Source organism: Cannabis sativa, chromosome 5 (assembly GCF_029168945.1).
Source record: "Cannabis sativa cultivar Pink pepper isolate KNU-18-1 chromosome 5, ASM2916894v1, whole genome shotgun sequence".
Lineage (NCBI taxonomy): Eukaryota > Viridiplantae > Streptophyta > Magnoliopsida > Rosales > Cannabaceae > Cannabis > Cannabis sativa.
Genome location: NC_083605.1, coordinates 66,721,674 through 66,741,442, shown reverse-complemented (window position 1 = coordinate 66,741,442; position 19,769 = coordinate 66,721,674). Strand labels below are relative to the sequence as shown.

The 19,769-nt window shown below is 31.7% G+C and overlaps 3 protein-coding genes across 3 annotated transcripts; 1 reads left to right on the top strand and 2 right to left on the bottom strand.

Moving 5' to 3' along the window:
* Nucleotides 1–3,686: 3,686 nt before the first annotated feature.
* On the bottom strand, nt 3,687–4,813 carry LOC133038449 (uncharacterized). The gene is made up of 4 exons (XM_061116611.1): nt 4,480–4,813; nt 4,072–4,392; nt 3,867–3,965; nt 3,687–3,788 (listed from the first exon to the last, which is right to left on the bottom strand). Exons 1-4 carry the CDS (start codon nt 4,555–4,557, stop codon nt 3,687–3,689), a joined length of 600 nt encoding a protein of 199 aa, XP_060972594.1. The 5' UTR covers nt 4,558–4,813.
* A 2,330-nt stretch (nt 4,814–7,143) lies between these two features.
* LOC133038448 (uncharacterized) lies at nt 7,144–8,505 on the bottom strand. The gene has a single exon (XM_061116610.1). It carries the CDS (start codon nt 8,503–8,505, stop codon nt 7,144–7,146), a length of 1,362 nt encoding a protein of 453 aa, XP_060972593.1.
* A 9,772-nt stretch (nt 8,506–18,277) lies between these two features.
* On the top strand, nt 18,278–19,472 carry LOC115717990 (uncharacterized). The gene is made up of 3 exons (XM_061116609.1): nt 18,278–18,703; nt 18,787–19,034; nt 19,313–19,472. Exons 1-3 carry the CDS (start codon nt 18,278–18,280, stop codon nt 19,470–19,472), a joined length of 834 nt encoding a protein of 277 aa, XP_060972592.1.
* The last annotated feature ends 297 nt before the right edge of the window (nt 19,473–19,769 follow it).

Below are 19,769 nucleotides of genomic sequence, written 5' to 3'. Positions count from 1 at the left end.
TATTCTCCTTCATAATATTCCCTATAATCAAATTATTTTGAACACATCGTACCAAACACCCCCTAAAATTTATAATTTTCTAAACACCAGCTTAGCTTTTTTCCACAGTTTTGTGGTAGATGTTTTTTTTACATATAGCTAGAGTTGTTTTTTTCCACAACACAATTATACCAAATCGGTTCTTAGTAGTATAGAAAAATACAGCGCAACACAACACAAGCTTTTATACAACAATTTTCTAGTTTCGATAAACATTAGATTTACACTCGAACTCTCCTTAATTTTTTATGGTGAATTTTCTTTAGAAAATACATAGTGCTCTTTTCTTTCTAAGTAAAAGGATCTTGAAACTTGAATTGAGTATTTTTCAAACCACAGTGATGACTCAATTGTTTGCATTGGTGCACCTTCTTCCTCCCGAAGTAGTTCACTTTTAAATTAATAAACTTTCTTAGCTATACTATATATTCTTGAAGATAATTTTATAGTAAAATAAAAAAGATCGGGGTTTCATTTTTATTTAAAAAAAATTATGGGAGTTTAATTAAAAAGAATGAGTGAGATAATAAGGGAAAAAAAATGTGCCGATATAATACATCTTTCATAATTTTACATTTAATGTTAGAGACTAGAGAGTCTCACATTGCTAATGTGTGGAAAGATAATTGAATATATAAGAAGAATTGATTACTCCTCCCATTGCTAATTAGTTTTGAGATGAAACTCCATTCATCTTATTCCCTAAATTCTAACATTTAACGCATAATAATAATAATAATAATAATAATAATAATAATAGACAAAAAAGGTGTTATTATTCCTAACTATATAAATAGAATATTCTAAATAATTCTTTCAGAAAGATGGAAAAAGGAAAAGAAGTAAAGAACCTCTATACAATTTTTCATGTACTAATGACTAGTCTTTCTATATTTGTCTAATCTAATCTAATTAATGACATTTAATATTCCACACCTGGAGGATTCTTATCTCATCTCTATAATTAATTCATTATATATAATAACCACACGTTTGAAATATACATTAAATTGATTTTACCAAAAAGAAAAATAGGAATTATCCATAACCGACCTTGCTCTATAATTATGAGCAAGTACACAACATCATCATCCACCAACATGATTTAAACTATTTGCCATATATATATATTGAAATATCGTTGTTATGATGATATATAATATTTATATATATATAAATGTTTAGTATATGGCAATGTTTAATTTGTCAAAACAAATTTCATATGTGATTATGGCCCCCACAAAGACAAAAACATTGACTAGTAGTAGTGTGACAAAAAAAAAAAAAAAAAACTTAATTAGAAAAGAAAGTGGCCAAAAGTGTAGGAAAAGAAAGAAAACCTATCCCCAACCATGAAACATATATATAATTTTTTGCTTTGTATGATAACACCAATCTTATCATCACATGAAGTTTAGCTTAAGAATGGGTACGAGAGCATGGCAATCACATGCCGTTGCTGGAAAAATATACACTAAAACTTTAGTGTTGATTTGATGGAAAATTATTGAATATTTATATACATATATACATATATACATCATATCATATCATATCATACATTACTATCATTATTTATTATAAATCATACTATAGTAAGTAATATTAATATATATCTATATATGTAGACAAGAAAAAAGGAGGGTTCATGCATGGGATGGGGGGGCCTCTCTCATCTTAATGCTCCAATGAGTTGTTTCCCAACTGATTAGTTTGGTTTGGTAGTGATGGTGATCTTCATATATTACACATATATATATAATAAATATATTTTCACACGTATATGTGTATGTATTAATATTATTGATGTGTATATATATTCTTGAATAATTAATGAACTTAATTTAAGATAATAAGACTTATATATATATATATTTATTTGTTTAGTCCTTTGTGAAACATGGATTTGATTGCTGATTGTTCTTTATTTTTGGACCATATATATATACCCTCATTAATTCTAACCCCATAATAGTATTATTATTGTTTCTTTTTTGCTTCTATGTAGCTATATCTTATTTATGTTATTATTATTATATATATAGCTCAAATGTTTTATTTGAGTAGCTACTATATTTATATATAGCACTCCAAGTTAGAAGATTTTGTAGGAATAATTAAAAATGTCTCTACTACCAATCGTGTGCTAAACTTTACAAGTGAAACATTTTATATATGTCCCATATGCTTAATATTGTCGTCATTATTTTATATTCTATATATATATATATAAAAATATAATAAAGAGAACACAATAACAACAATTAATTAATAATATGTATATTCCATTTCCAAACACACTCTTTTTGTTTCTTCATAGGAGATAACCTAGCTAAGCGAAAAACATTAATGTGTCACTACAACATTCAGGAGCAATAGCGGCGGGCCCCTCGGCCGCTATTGCTCCAGTTTTTGGCCGCTAAAGGGCAATAGCGGCGGACCTCGGCCGCTATTGGTCCGCCGCTATTGCTTGGCCGCTACTAATAGTATTAGCGGCCAAAAACTGGTTCCGCCGCTAATACTGTTAATAGCGGCGGAGCAATAGCGGCGGGACCCCGCCGCTATTGCTCTGTGTCAGTTTCGTGTTTCGAGACTGACACAGGGCAATAGCGGCGGGGTCCCGCCGCTATTGCTCCGCCGCTACAACACCCAATAATAAAAAAAAAATATTAATTATTTTTAAAAATTTATTTACATTATATATAAATAAATAATTAAATATTTAATAAATAAATCTAATTAATATAATTAAAACAATTTAATTAAATATTTAATAAATAAATCTAATTAATATAATTAAAACAATTTAATAAAATTTATTAATAATTTAAAATTGTCTCCAAAGTAATTAACTTTAACATATTAATCCTAATAAAATATTGTCTCAAAATTAAACTAAATTATTACAAAACATAAATAAATTATTCATTAACATCTTCATTCAAGTCTCTAATTATGAAGTCTTGATCTGGATTATTTTCGGTACGAGTCCCCGAAGCCCGTGGCGGAGAAGGCACATACGCTTGGTCTGATGATAAACCCAGCGTCAAATTACCGAGCTCAGCTTGGTTGAAAATGGGAGTTGAAAAAAATTGGTTCTCCTGCGATGAACTCCCAAATAATCCAAAATCAGCAAAGTTTGAGCCGAGCGGAGGAGACTCTGACGGTGTTCGGTATAAGAACTGATTTCCCATTGGCGGAGCAGACTGTTGTTCCGCCGAGGAAATTGCCGAGGAAAAGATTGGGGTTCTTCTTGCAAAAAAAATTCAAATTCTTCTGTGACAAATTTTGGAATTGTTGTTGCGAGGAAGGCTGAAATTGTGGTTGCGTAGGAGGTTGTTGTTGCTGTTCCGGAGGAGCGGCATGACTTTGAGAAGACGAACCACCAGGCGACTGCGATTGACTATACGTTTGAACGAAATTGTCAAAGCGTGGGTTAAATATTTGGGCACGTTGTTCAGGCGTCAAATTACCCCCCCAAGTGGCACGCATAGCTGAGAATATATCTGCCATGGTGCTCATCATTTCAGTAGTTGGTTGGGGAGGCACCGTTGATTGAGTTTGAGGGATTGGTTTCTTTCCTTTGCCCTTGAGCCTTTTACCCACGCCTCTTTGATAGTCAGATCTTTGGCCTAGAACTGTTTCCATTACGTCAAACAGATAACCGCATCAGATTCAGATTCAGTCCCAGTATCGCTCTGGGATTGTCGTTCAAGTCGCTTCCTATCAAGCTCCTTGATCAGTTCCTCCTATTTAAATCAAAATTATTAGAATATGTAATTAATATAAAATATAAATTTTAATAATAAATAATTTTAATCACTTACATAATCTTTTGCAGCTAATTCATTAACGAAATTTCCAGACGGTTTTTTCACATGGATCTCCTTCCATGCTTCAACTACATGCTCTCCAGGAGGACCCCCCTATACAAATATAAACAATTAAATTAGTTTATTATAAGAAAAAATATTATTAACTATTAAAGAATTTTTTTATGAAACATTTAACAATTAAAGAATTAATACATACCATTCCGTGGCGTATGGACGCCAACGATTTTGTGCCTTGCGTTGTTGGATATTTCATTAGTTGCCGATTCGATTTATTTTTAGTTGAACGATTCAAAAATGCCTCGCTAACGAACAATTCGCAAACCGGTTTCCAAGTCTCGGTATTCAAGTAGTCAGGGGGGAATTTGAGAACTGTGTCCCAATCTTCTGGTTTTTTGTAATGTTGTTTGAAATGCTTGTGTCTGAGCGTCTTTCGCTCACTATATCGCTCCGCCATCACCGAATATAAAGTCCCCATAAGTAGGTCTCGGTGGGGATTCCCATCGATATCAAAGTAGTACTATGTAATAAAATAATTTAAAATTATGTTAATTTGTAAATGAGGACATAAAATTATTACAACCTTTAATAATTAAAAATCACTCACTCTGATTCGATTGAGCACTTGATCCTTGTATTGTTGGGGTACATCGGAAAAATTTAGATGACCACCCGGGCACAACATGCTCACTTGTTGGCCAAGAAATCGAACATAATTGCTGGCTTCAGTGCCAACTACTTTGCCGGTTTCAAGATCTACCTCCACCGGTAAGGGCTTACCAGCTTCTCTCCTTTTTTTTTTTGAGATTAGCGTTTGCGGCAACCCCACGACCCTTTCTGACCGGAGGTGGAACTATATATATTCGAGGGAAAAATAATTTTATTAGTAAATCATACATTCACTATTTATATTCAGAACAATTGTAGATTTGAAAAAATATGAAAACCTGCTTCGCAAGACGACGGTACCCTAGAAGGATCAGGGGGATTCCCTGCCATCACCATCCCCACCGTGGTATGTCGCTAACGTAGCTGACATTTTACTTTACTTTGAAGACGGAAAAAAACGTAAGAATTCACAAATGTGAAACACATAATTGAAATATAAGTATTCAAAATGTTAATACGAAAGAAATTAAATATTCCTTTAATTGTAAAAAATTTTAGTAACAAATGTTTACAAAATAAAAGTTACACTGAAGAATCACTATCATTTCCATCATTCACTAAGTTTACATTTTCATCCTCTACATGTTCAACTAGTAAATCATCTACTTCTTCAGCAACATAATTCTCATCCAGTTCATTATTCTCTATCTCAGAATCCACTAACTGATCGGACGATTCAACAATTACTGGAGGTTCATTCGATTGCATAATCAACTCTCCAAGATCAACTGTCAACACAAAATTGGCAGAGTTAGAATCACTAACAACATCTACATCAGTCTCATCTTCGTTGTCAGTAATGTCCCAAATTTGTCGATGGCTAATATCTTCAACAACCTTCCAATCGCGACCTCTGAGTGGATCTTCAAGATAGAAAACTTGCTTTGCCTGGTTGGCAAGGATGTACGGTTCATCTTGATACCAATGTCCACGAGTATTTATACTAGTTATATTATTTTCAGTGATTGTCTTCTTTCTTAATGGATTAGTGTTATACCATTTACATTCAAACAATGACACTGTAAATGCACCAGTATAAGATATAGTGATTACATCTTCAAGTGTGCCGTAATAATTAAACCCTTCTGTTCCAGCAACAGTAACACCACTATTTTGTGTCTTCCGCTTTTGGTCTCGCTTTGATGCAATAAACCGAACACCATTCACTACACAACCTTCGTAAAATGTTGCTAAGTAATCAGACCCGGAAGCGAGAGCGAGTAACTCATCACCATTTTGTAAAGTTCCAAGCTTGTGCAGCTCATATATCTAAATACATAAAATGTATTAATATGAGAGGAATATAAATGATTGAATTAAAACTTAACAATTTTGTCGTTATACCTTCTTGTGAAACCACGGACGGAAAGTTTGCCTATGCAAGGCATCGTGATTACCATTAGGATTTTCATGCTTGATCTTGTCCAAATGTTCACTGTGAAGTATGATAATGTCAAGATACGATAGAAGGAGATAGAAAATAAAAACTAAAAATTTAATAAAATAATTTATAAAAATGTAACAAACTTACTCTAAGTAAGCTTGGATTTCAGGAGAATTTTAAAGAATGTACCACTCAGCTTTTTCACGGCGGTATGATCAAGAGCCTTGATAAGTCCGCTAGTTAAAGGACGAGATTGAGAATTAAAAGCGAGAGATAGCGACAAACGAAGGCGCATCTTCATTTCGATCAAGCCGATTAAATCTTGTTTCACACCCTTTAAAGTACATTGAACAAAAGGTTACTGCCTCATCAGCAACATAACCTTCTGCAATTGACCCTTCAGGACGTGCCTTATTTCCCACATAATTCTTCAATTTTTTCATGTACCTTTCAAAAGGATACATCCATCTCATAAAGACCGGGCCACCCAATATCGCTTCTTCAGGCAAATGCAATACCAAGTGTATCATTATGTCAAAAAAAGCTGGAGGAAAAATCAATTCCATCTTGCACAATAACAGAATTAAATTATTTTGAGCATCCTCCATATCTTTTACATTTAGAGTTCTAGAGCATAACTGTCGAAAAAAATTACACAGCTGAGTAATAGTTGTTGCAGTGTCACGAGGTAGAAATTTACGGACACCAACCGCTAGTACTCGCTGCATAATGACATGACAATCGTGGGATTTTAACCCAATAATGTTAGACTCATCTGGAGAAACTTTGCTCTTTAAATTTGAACAGAAGCCATCGGGAAACTTTATTCCTTTAACAAACTGACAAAAAAGTTGTCTTTTATCACGAGTCAAAACATAAGGAGCATGCGGTTTCATTAGCCTCCCATTCGCATCTTCATAAATCCACAACGATTCCCTAATACCCATCTTCTTTAAATCATGGCGCGCATTGGTTGTGTCCTTTGATTTATCATTATCCAAGATGGTTCCTAGGAGACTATCACACACATTCTTCTCAACATGCATGACATCAATGTTGTGTTTTAAAATATTCGTGCTCCAATACTCCAACTCGTAGAAAATACTTTTTTTCCTCCAATTACAATTTTCTGCAACTCTTCTACGTTTCACGCCCCCAAAATTTTCATGATGTCCGGGAATTTGGGGTTCGAGAGCATTAACTTGTGATAATATTTCTTCACAAGTAAATCGTCTTGGAGGAGGGTCTTCTTTCAGCTTTACCATCAAATCGAGTATCCCTTCTCATTGCATGGTTACTTGGCAAGAACCTTCGATGACCAACATATGATGTCTTCCCGATCACTCGAATGGACGTCGTGTCTTCATTACAAGTAGGGCAAGCTTTATAACCTTGACCACTCCACCCAGACAAGCTACTACGAGCAGGAAAATCATTCACTGTCCACAAAAGCGCAGCACGCATGGTGAACATCGAGTTGGTCGAACTATCTCTTGTTGCTACCCCATTATTCCACAACTCCTTTAATTCATCCACCAAAGGTCTTAAAAATATATCCATGTCTTTACCTGGAGATTTTGCACCAGGAATTAGGGTAGAGAGCAAAAAATAATTATCTTTCATGCATAACCAAGGTGGTAGATTATAGTTAGCCAACACCACTGGCCACATGCTGTATGCAAGACTCATGTTGCCAAATGGATTAAATCCATCCGCAGCTAACCCAAGTCGAACATTTCTTGGGTCCCTTGCAAACTCGGGATGTTTTGCATCAAAGTCTTTCCAAGCTAAACCATCGACCGGGTGTCGCAACACCCCATCATCTTTTGATTTTCCAGTATGATGCCATATCATGCTTTTCGCTGTAATCCTCGAACTATATAATCTTTTAAGTCGAGGTGTCAACGGAAAGTATCGCATGACTTTGCAAGGAACTTTTTTTCTTTTCCCGTTTTCGGAAGTAACCCAACGACTAGTTCCGCAAACTGGACAAGCCTCCTTGGATGCATTCTCCTTATAAAATAAGCAGCAATTATACAAACAGACATCGATATTATCATAACCCAAGCCTAATTTCTTCAATCTCTTTTTTGCCTCGTAGTAAGTTGATGGAATATTATTTTCCTTCGGAAACGCAAACTTTAAAAGCTTCAATAATTCTTCAAAGATGTTATTAGGAATTTTTCCCCTAACTTTTAAATGCAATAGCTTTGCTAAAAAGTTAAGAGATGAAATCCAATCACAACCGGGATACAATTGAGCTTCAATTTCCTCAAATAAGTCATCAAATTGTGGGTTTGTGGTTGGTTGTTCATCTTCTCCTTGTGGTTCCTCAGTTGTCGAAGGAAAGAAGTCTTCTAAAATAGGAATCATTTCATCCTCTGATTCAACATCAGCAACTGCTACATCAACGACGGCATCCTCAGGCTCCCCGTGATAAATCCACTTATCATATCCTTGCATAAAACCTCGATCAAATACGTGTGCTCTAACCCTATCTATTTTTTCAAACCTACTATTTATACATCTCACACAAGGACATCGTATTCGTCCATCACAATCCTTATGTTCTGATGCCATTGCTAAAAAGGCTTGTAGACCATTCCAAAATTCATGGCAACCACGATTTCTGATTTTGGTCCAAGACTTATCGATTGTCGCCATCTACAATTTCGACGACAAATGAAGTATTAAATATTTAAATTTTTGTAAAGTCTTATGAAATTTTATGAGTACAAATTTTATGATATTTTTTTTGTAAATATAATGATAAATATGAATTATTATTGTTCTTTATTATTAATTTTTGAATTTTTGTAAAGTCTTATGAAATTTTATGAGTACAAAAGTTATGATATATTTTTTTTAAATATAATTATAAATATGAATTATTATTGTTCTTTATTATTAATTTTTAAATTTTTGTAAAATCTTATGAAATTTTATGATATATTTTTAAATATAATTATAAATATGAATTATTATTGTTCTTTATTATTAATTTTTGAATTTTTGTAAAGTCATATGAAATTTTATGAGTACAAATTTTATGATATATTTTTAAATATAATTATAAATATAATTATAATTATAAATTTTAAATTTTTGTGTTATTTTTATTATTCATAAAAAAATTAATTTATTTTTTAAATATAATTATAAATATGAATTATAATTGTTCTTTATTATTAATTTTTGAATTTTTCTAAAGTCTTATGAAATTTTATGAATACAAATTTTATGTTATATTTTTAAATATAATTATAATTATAAATTTTAAATTTTTGTGTTATTTTTATTATTCATAAAAAAATTAATTTATTTTTTAAATTTAAATAAATATAAAATAATTAAATTTTAAATGAATTATTATTTTTTGAAACTTAAAATTAATTATCAAAATTTAAACTAATTATATTATAAAAAAAAAATTATTTTACATATTACACTATAAAAATTCATTAAATTACTAAATTTTAAATTTTTAATTTTTAAATTTTTGAATTATTTTTCATTTATATAAAACTAAATTTATTTTTTAAATTAAAATAAATATAAAATAATTAATTTTTACCACCTTAAAAATACATAAAATTCCATTAACATATTTTTTCTTAAAAACTTACATAAAAATTTGATAATTTAATTACAATTATTATTAAAATAAAAAAATTATTTTTATTTAACTTTTTAATTTTTAATATTCAAATTTTTATGTAATATTATACTAAAAATTTTAGGCTAAAATTATACCAAATAATTTTTTAACTATCCTAAAAATTTTAGGCTACAATTATACCAAATAAATTAAATCAAATAAAAATTACAATATAACAACAAAAATAACAAAAATATATACTTTCAATTCCAACAAATAAATTAAAAAAGTAAAAAAAATTACAACAATAAAATAAATATATAAATTTTATAAAATATATTTATTTAGTATATACACTCACTAAAATTATATATATTAAATTTACATATATATAAACATAAAAAATATATATTATATATAATATATAAAAAAAAATACATTACATAAATAAATATATATATATACAGTAAAAAAATATATATTATAAAAAATACATATTATATATAATATATATATATACAGTGAAAATATATACTAATATAAAACATAAAAAATATATATATACAGTGAATATATATATAGACAAAAATATTTATATACAGATAATATATAAATAAATAAAATAATAAATACCCAAATAAATTATATAAATACACAAAAAATATATATATCAATTAATATATATATATCAATTAATATATAATACAATATTTATACACAGAAAACATAAATAATATATATATACAGAAATATATATATACAGAAATAAAATATATAATACAATATATATATACAAAAAAATAAAAAATTAATACCCAAATAATATATACATATACACATATTATTAATTATACACTCAAATACACAATATACATATACAGATCTATCACAAAAACAAAAAAAAATCCGATGTAAACATAAATATATACCCAGATTTTGAATCAAATATATGCATACAAATACAAATCTAAAACTTAAAACTATATACAAATGTAAAATTTAAAAAGAAAAAACTTACTAAAAAGCCGAACGGAGTGCGTGGGGATGGTGCTGTTGGTGCGTCGGAGTGCGTCGGGATGGTGGTGCGCCGAGGTGGTGGTGCGCCGATCGGAGTGGGGCTGATGGGGTGGGGCTGATGGTGCTCGGTTTTGGGGGGGAAGAGAGGTTGAGAGGTTTTAAATTTTGAAATGGAAAGTAAAGTTGGGGAAGTGGGGCTGATGGGGGTATTTATAATACCTGTAGCGGCGGACTATTAGCGGCGGGGGTCCGCCGCTAATAGTCTAAAATTAAAAAAACAAAATAAAAAAATACTATTAGCGGCGGACCCCCGCCCCTAATAGTCCGCCGCTAATAGTTTGAAATGAATGAGCGGGAATTATCCCGCCCATTTATTAGCGGCGGAGTATTAGCGGCGGGCTCCGCCGCTAATACTAATAGCGGCGGACCAATAGCGGCGGGCCCGCCGCTACTAGTATTAGCGGCGGAGCAATTGCCGCGGACTGCCCGCCGCTATTGGTCTTCAGAAAAAAAAAAATACCCCATTATTAGCGGCGGACCCCACTCTCCGCCGCTAATACCCCTGTTATTAGCGGCGGAGAGTGCCCGCCGCTAATAACATAAATTGTTGTAGTGTGTTCCGAAAATTAACATGCTTATGTGTGAGTTATTAATAAGCACTGATAATTACATTTATTATTAAATATATATTAATTAATTATAAAACATTAAGTTTTAAAACCTGATCACAACAGCTGATAATTATATGAAGAAAATAATAATTAGATATATATAAATTAGGTTGATGTAACGTGTAAATGTACATATAATTAGTTTTTTTTCTTTTTTAATTAAGTTCAATTAAGTGATGTTAAGTGCAATACATGTATGTTTAATTTTTTTTTTAATTAGGTAATGTTTAATTTTTAAATGGGGTTTGAAATTTTGATCTTGAAGAAAAAAAAATTTATCTATTGCTATATTGGAGTGTCATTTGGATATGATTATATGTATGTATTTTTTAAATTTTTTAAAATGTTCCTAATTAGGTAACGTATTTGATAATGAATATATTATAATTTACTATATTCTTAACCAAAACTCACATAATTAAATTTGAATGTGTTTATATATAGACTGGATTCGTAAATTTGATATAAAGGTTTTTTATTTCTAAACTTTATGAAAAATATGGTGTGTAAATCGGTTTACCATAACTAAAATAGAAAACAATCAATTCTTTGGTACAACCATTTCAATTTCAAATATAAAATAAATAATAATAAAATTAAAAATATTGTTAAAAATATTTATAATATTTTAAATTTAAATTTCTTTATATAAAATATTTACATAATTTTTTTTTATTTTAATTCAAAGTTAAACTAATAAATTTTAAAATATGATTAAAAATATCTATAATATTTTAAGTATTTTAAATTTAAATTTAAAATTTTTTGTATAAAATATTTATATAATTTTTATTTTTAAATGTATATAATATTATAAAATTAATAAAGAATATTCTGTTAATTAATAGGATATTCTGTTAAAATTAACGTAGAAATCCAAAAAGTATCGTTAAACCAAGAATTTTGTTACATAGTAGGGGTGTTCATAAAATAACCAATCCAACCCAATCCACACGATCCAATCCAATCCAATTCGCAAAGTGCAGATATCCGCACTTGTGCGGATTAGATTGGATTGAAAAACTCAAAATCCGCACTTGTGCGGATTCGATGTTGATTGATATGTAAAAGTAACCGATCCAATCCAATCCACACATCTTTATAAAAAAAATTAAATAATTATATATACAAATTATATTTTAATGTAAAGAAAATAGTAATTTAAAATTCTAATACAAATAATACAATTATATTTCAAAACTTAATAGATCAAATGTATATTCTATTCTTATATATAATTTTTTTTCTACATACAATTTAAAATAAAAGTAAACATTTCTTTATACATACATTTTTTTCTTCCTTTTAATTTGTTATTTGTTATTTTATTTATTTTAATATGTTGTTGGAGACAAAAAATAATTATAATTTATTTTATTTTGTTTCTAATTATCTGAAGAAAAAAAAATATTTTTTTTCATAAATATTAAATTATTTATTATTAAAAAGTAGCCAGTCCAAAATAACCGATCCAATCCGCACTTTTGCGGATTGGATTTGAGCTATTGTGCGGATTGGATTGGATGTAAAAAATGAAATCCACACTTAGTGCGGATCGGATGCACTATGAGCAAAATAGTGTGGATTGAATTGGATGAACAATCCTACATAGCCACACTTTATATAAAATAAATATATTTATGTATATATCTACATATAATAATTTATTACTCTCATGTGTGTGACTTTTTGTGTCTATTCGTATGCTATAATAATCAAATACTTATATATAAAACTCTATAATATTTGTATTTGACTATATTTATACACTACAAAAAATTTTATTTTAGTCACAACAAAATTTGTAACTAAAAGTAAAAAAGTATTTGTGACTAATTATAAATTATTATTTTTACGTTGTGACTAAAAAGTTCGTAACTAAAAATATTAGTTACAAAAATCGCAGAAACCGCACCACATTATTTTTTACGGTGCGGTTTCTGTGGTTTTTTAATTTTGCAATGTGGGGTTTGGGAAATTGAAAAAATTGCATGTGCGGGTTGGTTTGAAAAAATGATAAAAAATCGCACTACTCGAACTGCGAACAACCCTATCCACAACATCAATATCAGCCTTCTTCGCAGTAGCAACACCAACCTTCTCCGCAGCAGCAACACTAGTCTAGTCTGCAACAGGGAAATCAGTTCGTATATGGAACCCTTTTGCAGTCTCCTCCGCTCAGCTTAAATTTTGCTAATTTTGATATATTTGGGAGTTCTTTATAGGAGCAACAATTTTTTTGACCCCTATACTAAACCAAGCTCAGTTAGGGGACCTCCCAATTATAATAATGCGAATCAAGATTCTTTCATCTGAGACCTTAATGATGATTTTATGGAATAATTAGTTTAAGTTTGTTAATAATTCAGACACTATAAATATTATGTGAATTTTTTTATTTAGTTTAATTTGAGACATTTTAATAGTAATAATGAATATTGTTAGTGTTAAATTATAATGTTTAGAATTGGTTAAATTATATTTAATTTATTATTTATATAATTAGAATTATTACATGGAAAATATAAATTGACACTTAAATACAAAAATACATCCATAAGGTATGGACAATATTTATACATTTTATGTACTTTTAATTACCAAAATAGTTCTTACACTATTACTTATACAATCAGACGATGATTGTAGGGTGATTATTGGGTGGTTGGCCGAAGGTTGAATTAGACGAAGGTTGCTGGGTAGTTGGCCGAAGGTTGCATTAGACGAAGGTTTCAATCAGACGAAAGTTGCTGGGTGGTTGGCTGAAGGTTGCATTAGATGAAGGTTTTAATCAAACAAAATAACTATTAGCAAAATATTATGCAACTGTAATGCAACTGTTATGAAACATTAAAAATCAGAACATTGTTTTCATGTATGTAACTCTATCTACACTTCTCTTCATGATTTAATATGAACAAATTCACCATTAAAAATTTGAAAAACAACAAAAATACACCAGGATAAACATTTTACTATAGTATTGCTGTAATTTTTTTTTGGATAATACTTGAGTTGGATTGTTTGGAAACTCCAGTTCAATTTTTTGAGATCTGCATTCCATGGATCTGAAAATTGAGGCCAGGACATTAATTTTATGCAAATTAAATTAGATTTTCGGTTGAATTTTAGTTTTGTAGTAGTTTTTATACACTTTTTTTTTTTCATGAATTTGGAACAACCCATGTTTTGGTTGATTTTGGTTGTATTCCCAGGTGAAGTCCCCAGAATTAATGGTGGTTCTCTTTCTGGTTGAATTTTCATAATTGTTGCGTTGAGTTGTTGCGTGGTTACGCGATGGTTGCTCAGGAAACATGGATCTTGGGTTGAAGGTATGTGTAAGTGATATTTGTGTATTTTTTTTTTTATTTGGGATGTATATTTGTTTATTTGTCCAGTTAGAAGTATTTTTATAATATTGTTACTTTAACTAAAAGAAGCCCTATATAATATATTAATTTAATTTACTTTTTTATTTTTAAAATCTTATTGTCAGCGGACATTATCGGTGGACAGCCACCGTTCATGCCTATTGCTATTAATAGTTATTAGCGTTAGACTCAAAATTCGCAGCTAATAACTATCATTAACATATAATTATTAGCGACGAACTATTAACAACAGATTCCCACCAATAATAATTAATAGCCACAAATTTATGGATTATTAACAGCAAATCCTTCCGCTAGTATTGATGAATAATGTTATAGTGTGTAATTTATATACAAACATATATACATATACTATATATGTTTTATATATTATTAAAATAACTAAGAACAAAAAAAGTAAGAAAAATCTAACATAGATATTCTTCTCTATTTCTTCCTCTCTCAGCTCTCGAGTTGACGCCATGGCAAAGACAAGGTCCAAGAATCTAGGGAAGAAGCCATCTGCATCAAAGCCAATCAAACCTGCAAAGAAACGTGGTCTGTCATCCTCTAGAGATGTCAAGCAAACTAAATCGATGGAAGCTATCCTTGGAATTGAACCTATTGATTTCACGGACGAGGAAGAAGATTTATTCGATTCACAGCCTGATACTGAAGTTTTTCAAGCTCTGTCACCTACATCTTCACTGCGCGAGTTGTAGCGACAGGATGCTGTTCGATCTGACTTCGCACACTTCCTGGATTCCAATAAGCAATGTAACAATGACATCAATCAAGGTAATACCTCTGTTCCCCTCATACTTAGATCGGGGTCTGTAGTTTGGAGCTTAAATTCTTCATTTCAGAATGCTGAAAAAGCTAATGTGAAAATAACAATGGATGATATTGAGAAAGAAGTCTCTTATTGGAACTCAGCAATTATTTGTTACGTTTTGGGTGCCATCCTCCATTGGAGATTCTCGAAGGTTTTGCTAGGAGGCTCTGGAAAGAGAAAGTTGATAAGGTAGGATATCATATGGAATCTTCTTAATTAGGTTTTCATCTGTAGAAGACAGGGATAATGTGCTTAATGGGGGTTATACATTCTTCAATAAGAGGCCAGTGATTATGAAGGCATGGGATCCTGATACTAATTTCAGGATAGAAGACATTCGGAAGGTACCCATATAGATTCAAATTGAAAACCTTGATTTGAAATACTGGGGCCAAAATACTTTGTTCAAGATAGTAGGGCAGATTGGAAACCCTATACTGGTGGACGAAGTAACCAAACAGAGGCAGAAACTCAATTTTCCAAGAATCCTTATTGAGGTTTCTATGAAGCAAGAATTACCAAGAAAAATAGAATTTGAAGATGAACATGGGTGCATTGCATCAGTGGGGATTAAGTATGAATGGAAGCCCACCATATGCAAGAATTGTAATGGCTTGGGACACAACACTGATGAATGCAGGAAAAAACAAGGGGGTTCAAAAACAACAACAATGGGTTGTGAAAGATAAAAAAGAAGAAGAAAAGAAAGGGCCTACAATGTGTTCAGATGGGTTTCAACCAGTTAGCAGAGGTTGGAAACCAAAGGGGAAAATGCAGCAGGAAAGCACCAGCACAAAAAATGCATTTGACATAATGCAGGAGCAATCAGAACAAGATGAGGCTAATGATGGACAACCAGTTTTACAAAGTTCAGAACAAGCTAAGATAGGAGGAGGGGGAGAACCTCCTCTACAGAATGGATAAATTACTGGCATGGAATGTCCAAGGAGCCAGCAACCAACAAAAACAAAGTTTGATCAAGCAATTGATCCATTCTCAAAATATTGGTCTCCTTGAGACAAGAGTCAAGGCTTCCAAACTTGGATCCTTTCACTCTAAATGTTTTTCGTGGATGTCATTTTACAAGTAACATAGCTTGTCACAAAGGAGGGAGAATGGTAGTTGCTTGGAACCCCAATACTTTCTGCATCAACATAATCAAATGTATAAGTCAATTAATTCATCTTCAAATCTCCACTATGGATGGTAAAAAATTTCTTGTTACATTTGTTTATGCTTTTAATGATGAGGATTGTAGAAGGGATCTTTTGGCGAGATTTGAGCTCTCTTACTATTGAAGATGCTTGGGTAGTTTTAGGAGATTTTAATGACATTTTAGAACAAGAAGAAAGAGTTGGTAGTAGGGTGAAAGAGCATAATTCTCAGGCTTTTAGAGATTGTTTTTCCTGCTATGTCAATTGGAGGACAATAGAAGCAGTGGAAATTTTTTTACAAAGGAGGTGATCGCATTTACTCTAAACTAGAAAGAGTAATGGCTAATATGAGATAGAAAGATAACTTCCTAGGAGCTGAAGCTATTTTCATGAACGAAGGGGTGTTCGATCATTCAACAGCCCTTGTCACTTTCACCAATTGTCACATATTGGGAAAAAGCCATTTAGATATTTCAAAATGTGGAGTTCACATCCAGATTATGCAAACAAGGTGCTGAATGTATGGAAGCAGAATTATCATGGCACGAAAATGTACCAAGTTGTTGCTAAACTTAAAGCCTTAAAACCTGTTTTCAAGAGGATCAACCAAGAAGGTTATACTGACTTATAGGCAGTAGTAATACAAGCACGGGAAGCTATGGAAACTTGCCAAAAAAAGCTATTCCTTGAGCCTTTTAATTAGGCATTGCAGCTTGAAGAACTTGAAGTCAGAAGCACATTCACTCAAGCACACAAGAACTATCAGTCATTTCTTCATCAGAAAGCTGAAACCAGTTAGATTAGAGATGGAGATGAAAATACGACAATCTTTCATGCTAGTATTAAAGCTAGAAGCAATCAAAAGAGAATCCTTTCCATATTGGATTCTCAAGGGAGTAGAATTGATGGCCCAGTCAAGATAACAGAGGTATTTTTAGACTATTACAAGCAGCTTCTTGGCGCAAGCATGAAAAATAGAAGGCAAGTTATCTCTAGTGTACTAAGTAATGACCCCACTGTTACAAGTCAGGAAAGAGATATCCTCTTGAATCCTATTACAGATGAAGAAATAAAAAAGGCCATATTTGCCATTCCAGGAGCTAAAGCACCAGGGCCAGATGGCTACTCTAGCTATTTTTTCCAAGATAATTAGGATTTAGTTGGAGGTGACATTTGTGATGTAGTGAAATCCTTTCTTAAATCTGGGAAGATTTTAAAGGAAATCAACTGCCCTACTCTCACTATCATTTCAAAAGTCAAATGTCCCAACACTCTAGGTGATTTTAGACCAATTGCATGTTGTAATATGGTCTATAAAGCAGCAACTAAGGTAATTTGCTCCAGACTAAAGAATATTCTTCTTGAAATTGTGGCTCAAAATCAAGGTAGATTTGTCAAGGGAAGATTCATTGCACATAACATAATGATCTGTCAAGACTTAATCAAACATTATGAGAGAAAATCATCTAAGGCTAATTACATGATCAAACTTGATTTGCAAATAGCCTATGACACTATTAAGTGGGACTTCCTAGAAGAGGTTCTAAGGGGTTTACTTTTTCCAGACCAATTTATTACTCTTGTAATGAATTGTGTCAGAATTCCCAAATTCTCTTTTTTTCAATGGAACCCTCCATGGTTTCTTTGAATCAAAGAGATGATTACGAAAAGGTGACCCCTTATCACCTCTTCTCTTTGTCATTGGCATGGAGTATTTGACTCGAATTATGAAAAAAGTGGGATGCAAAGATGATTTTGCATTTCATGAGAGATTTGATGCATCAAAACTCAATCACCTTAGTTTCACAGATGATGTTTTGCTCTTTTGTAGAGGTGACAATAAAAGCATCATTCTTTTGCTCCAAGGTTTGAAGCTTTTCTCAGCCACCTCAGGTTTACAACCTAACAAAACCAAATCTGCAATCTACTGCAGCAACATGGCAGAACAAGAAGTTTTTAGAGTGCTGGAAGCATTGGGTTTCACAAGGCAGCAGGCTCCTTTGAGATATCTTGGTGTTCCCATCTGCATTAAGAAAATCTCAAAGCAGGAATGCAATATTTTGACAGCAAAAATTCAATCTTGGAGCACCAGAAATATTTCTTTTGCTGGAAGAGCTGTGCTCATCAACTCGGTCCTCACAGCAATCCAGTCTTAGTGGTGCCAGATTCTGAAGCTACCAAAGAAGGTAATTCATGAGATTGAAGCTATATGTAGGGCCTTTCTTTGGAAAGGGAAATATATGATGCATGGGCTAGTTTATTGGCTTGGGAAAGTGTCTGTCAATTAAGATCAGAAGGTGGTTTAGGCATTAAAAAAATTATTGAATGGAATTCAGCAGCACTTTTCAAATATGTATGGGCTCTAGCAAATAAAGAGGACAACCTTTGGGTCAAGTGGATACACAATGTGTATCTCAAAGAGGAAGATTGGTGGGAATACCAAGCACCTAGCCATGAAAGTTGGTATTGAAAGCAAATTGTGGCAGCCAAGAATCAAGTCAAAAGACTAACTGATGCACATCAATTTTCCCAAACCAGGTATCGAATCTCAGCTGGCTATAAACTGATTTGTCTCATTCAAAGCAGGGTGTATTGGTGCAATGAAGTTTGGGAAAGATTCAACATTCCCAAACACAGTTTTATACTTTTGATTAGCAATTCAAAATCGACTTAAGACCAAGGAAAGATTACAGAAGTTTCAGCTTGTTAATGATGCTGTCTGCTGCCTTTGTTTGCAGCAGGTTGAGTCAAATGAGCATCTTTTTTTTCAGATGCCCTTATTCACAGTTCTGTGTGCAGAAGATAAAAGAATGGCTCTCATGGAGAGCTCGGACCACTGACTTGTCTCAACTGCTTAAGTGGATCCACAAAGCCAAAGTCAGCAGGTTTAAAAGAGAGTGATGGCAGTTGTTGTTGCCCATCTAGTACTGTACTCTGTTTGGTTTGTAAAAAATGACCAAATCTGAAATAAACATACAGAAAATAGAGATGTAATTGTACAAAAGATTAAAAATAGTGTCAAGCATAGAGTAGAATTGTTTTGGCCAAAAAAGATAGGTCAACAAGATAAAGATTGGTTTTAAAAATTGTAAAAAGTTAGGCTTGTGGTCTTTTGACAAAAAGATGCTCTTTTAATGTAATAGATTGTAAATGTTTGTGGAATAATAATAAACTTGCTGATTTATCAAAATATAAATA

Bases quoted from the DNA above. Each gene is read 5' to 3' on its own strand.
- LOC133038449 (XM_061116611.1), bottom strand. From the start codon at position 4,557: ATGTTGTGCCCGGGTGGTCATCTAAATTTTTCCGATGTACCCCAACAA. The intron at 3,966-4,071 runs GTATGTATTAAT...ATATTTGTATAG, and splicing joins CGTCCATACGCCACGGAATG to GGGGGTCCTCCTGGAGAGCA. The intron at 3,789-3,866 runs GTAAGTGATTAA...TGATTTAAATAG, and splicing joins AATTAGCTGCAAAAGATTAT to GAGGAACTGATCAAGGAGCT.
- LOC133038448 (XM_061116610.1), bottom strand. From the start codon at position 8,505: ATGGCATCAGAACATAAGGATTGTGATGGACGAATACGATGTCCTTGT.
- LOC115717990 (XM_061116609.1), top strand. From the start codon at position 18,278: ATGGAGTATTTGACTCGAATTATGAAAAAAGTGGGATGCAAAGATGAT. The intron at 18,704-18,786 runs GTCCTCACAGCA...AGCTATATGTAG, and splicing joins GAGCTGTGCTCATCAACTCG to GGCCTTTCTTTGGAAAGGGA. The intron at 19,035-19,312 runs GTATTGAAAGCA...TGTTTGCAGCAG, and splicing joins GCACCTAGCCATGAAAGTTG to GTTGAGTCAAATGAGCATCT.